Source organism: Lycium barbarum, chromosome 8, assembly GCF_019175385.1.
Source record: "Lycium barbarum isolate Lr01 chromosome 8, ASM1917538v2, whole genome shotgun sequence".
NCBI classification, from domain to species: Eukaryota; Viridiplantae; Streptophyta; class Magnoliopsida; order Solanales; family Solanaceae; genus Lycium; species Lycium barbarum.
In genome coordinates this window covers 13704119-13707205 of record NC_083344.1, presented here as the reverse complement: position 1 = coordinate 13707205, position 3087 = coordinate 13704119, and the positions used below count along the sequence as shown (strand labels likewise).

At 45.8% G+C, this 3087-nt stretch overlaps 1 protein-coding gene across 1 annotated transcript; it reads left to right on the top strand.

The window, feature by feature from the left end:
* The first annotated feature begins 720 nt into the window (after positions 1-720).
* Positions 721-1353, top strand: LOC132607700 (uncharacterized). Its single transcript, XM_060321784.1, has one exon. It carries the CDS (start codon positions 721-723, stop codon positions 1351-1353), a length of 633 nt encoding a protein of 210 aa, XP_060177767.1.
* Positions 1354-3087: the final 1734 nt, after the last annotated feature.

The following is a 3087-nucleotide window of genomic DNA, read 5'->3' as shown; positions in this document are numbered from 1 at the left end:
GGACACCAATCCACTGCTCGGTGATGACCAAGCTGCAACATTCGAGGCACTTGCTTCTACCGAGGCTGCTGGGGCTGTCTCGGCTTCTCCTACTGCTGCGCCAAGGTCCGATAACCTGGACGACATGTTCTCGGGTATCCTACCTGCAACCGGGGAAACAGTAGGGTTCGGGCATCTCCCTATTCCTCGAGCCACGAAAGAGGCTACCTGAGCCACCGAATCGGGTGCAAAAGATAGTCTTGTAAGTATCTTCCTGGCCCCTAGCGTGGAACCGAGAAGGACGAGGTAGGCCGTGGTCACCGTCCCCGAGGATTGTAGCTTTTTGTCCTGTCCGATGGGAGTAGCAAGTTATATGAGGCCTCTTATTTCAGACTCGGATAAGAGAAAGATGGCCAGAGTCCCTTGGCAGTGCCTCATTAACGAGGGCATGCACGCAGGCAATCGGGTAAGCTTATCATCCAATGTTTCCATAATTCCATGTGAACTTCAATTCTAGCTTTATCTAAATTAACTTGATTTGTTTCTTCTGCAGAGTGTTATGCTCGTCAATGAGGGCTTTATCCGCGCCCAACACAAGGTTGACGACCTTAAAAGCCAGCCGGATGCCCAGGGCCGAGAAACGGAGAAGTTCCAGCACCTTCTTCAAGAAAAAGAAGACCAATTTACCTTCAACCAGAGCTCGAAACGGCGAATCTTCGTTTGAAGGCCAAGTTGGCTGAAATGGTTAAAAAGAACCGGCTCCTTGAAGCGGATAATGTCGATTTGAGCCAAGACAATGCCCGTTTTACTTCGAGGCTCAGTGAACTCGATGCCACTATCTCCCAACTTCGAAGTGAACTTGATTCGGTCAAGGCCGATGCCGTGAAGATGGAAGAGAAGCATCAACTGCTTGAATCCGAGAACGTTAAAGATAAGGAGAAGTTGAGGGTAGTTGAACAGAAAGCCGAGGCTCACGCCTGGATTAGTGACGAGCTCAAGAGAACATTCGAGGAGGCAGCCGAGGCCAATGACATGCTTCAGGCCGATCTTGTGTCGGCTAACCAAATTCAAAGAATTCTCGATGAAGAGAGATCAGAACTAACAGCTAAATTGGCAAAAGCTGAGGTCGACTTAGAAGAGTCTCTTAAGGACGTGGAGGCTGCTGAGGCTCGTACAACGATTGTGGTCGAGTATGAATGGTGGAAATCCCGGAGGATTACCCTCGAACAGGCTCAACAAGGGTTCGGGGCCCTCCAGGCTTGGATACTTGAAGCCAAAGCAATCGAGAAGGAGGCTAAGAAAGCCCTTGATGCCGAGTCTGCGAATTCCGAGCGAACGATTTTCGAGAACTCCGGCTTCAACCGTACCGGGTAGATCAGGACCTGCACTAGCCTTTATTTTGTTTTTGCTTTTTTGACTTGTGGAAAGTTCAAATGTGAAAACCTTTCATATATGAAATGAGCATTTCCCTTTTGATTGTCTCTTCATTCTTTTATCCGAATGCTTGTTTATGAGATTTTCCTTAATCACTTATCCCGTTAGGAATAATCAAAGGTTCGGAGCCATTTATTTTTTCCAGACTGTGCCTGTATTGACTTTTCCCTTCGTTCGGTACATTTTGTCCGAGGATTTTATCGAGTGATTTGCTCGCGGGACTTATTTATGCTTTGTGAATTCAGACGTCTCCGAATCACGTTAGGCATGTTAGGGCCGAGGTTTTCTGACCGCTTACTTACCATAGATTAGGTTCGGTCACCTGAATCCTTGCCTTGTCGAATTTTGATACGGCAGTCCCCGGGTAGGGTAGTTTAATGAAACGATGCCGAATTTCGACGGTAGTCCCCAGTGTAGAATTTTTAATAAGAAGACATGTCCGAGATGAATTTTTCATAATTTTCTTTATATTGCAAGTATTTGCACGTACATAATATGAAGACTTCATCCGTTTCCTTTTGCTTTTGCCGTAGCAAATACTAAGTGGACACGATTCGTTTTTGATCGTTTGGTCCTTACATTGAAACCTAGTCACAGAAGGTCCGGGATTAGACAAGGATAAGAAATATAACATTTTTAGGACTTTTCCGGGGTAGGCACTTAATAGTGTTCATCTGCTTTGTTGAGTTGAACTCCTTTTAACTTTTCGGGGTAGACCTCGATGTGGGTATGATAGTCCTTTAGTGCTTATCCGAGCTGCATGATCGGGTAAGCCCTATAAAGTCCCCACTCGAGGGCAGGACCCCGAGTTCCCGGATACTTTGCCTCGTTTTCATAAAGTAACACGTTGTACTTGTTACCTCATTAAAAACCTTGCCGAAAAACCCACTTCGGGACAAAACCTTACTAAGGAAAAGAGTGCAACACGTGTTTTTAGACCTAACTTCATTCGGTACTCGACTTTCTGCAAAAGAGAAGATAGGTTAACAATAAAAAATAATCACAAGGATTGGCATCCATACCTTAGCAGTAACATCTGTTCAAATGAGCCACATTCCAGTTATTGCGCAACCGTTGTCCGTTCATGGATTCCAGCTGGTACGACCCTTTGCCCGTTATTCCTATTATCTTGTACGGCCCTTCCCAGTTCGGACCCAATTTCCCGTTATTGGGATTCTTGGTGTTCAAACTAACTTTCCGAAGCACCAAGTCCCCAACTTGGAAATGCCGAAAATTGGCCCTCCGGTTGTAGTATCTCTCCATTCTATGTTTTTGAACTGCTATACGGACCAACGCATTTTCGCGTAGTTCGTTCGCTAGGTCGAGTTTTATGGCCATGGTCTTCTCGTTTGACCCACCGATGGAGTATTTGAATCGGAGGCTCTGTTCGCCAACTTCTATGGGGATCAGAGCTTCGGCCCCGTACACCAGTGAGAAAGGCGTTTCTTCCGTGCTTGATTTTGACGTAGTTCTGTAAGCCCATGATATCTCCGGTAGCACTTCCCTCCATTGATGTTTCGATGTTTGAAGTCTTTTTCTTAGATTTTGAATTATTGTTTTGTTCGTGGATTTCACCTGTCCGTTTGCACTCGGGTGATACGGAGTTGATACAATTTTCTTGATCTTCAACCCTTCGAGGAAATTATTGACCTTACTGCCAACGAACTGAGGGCC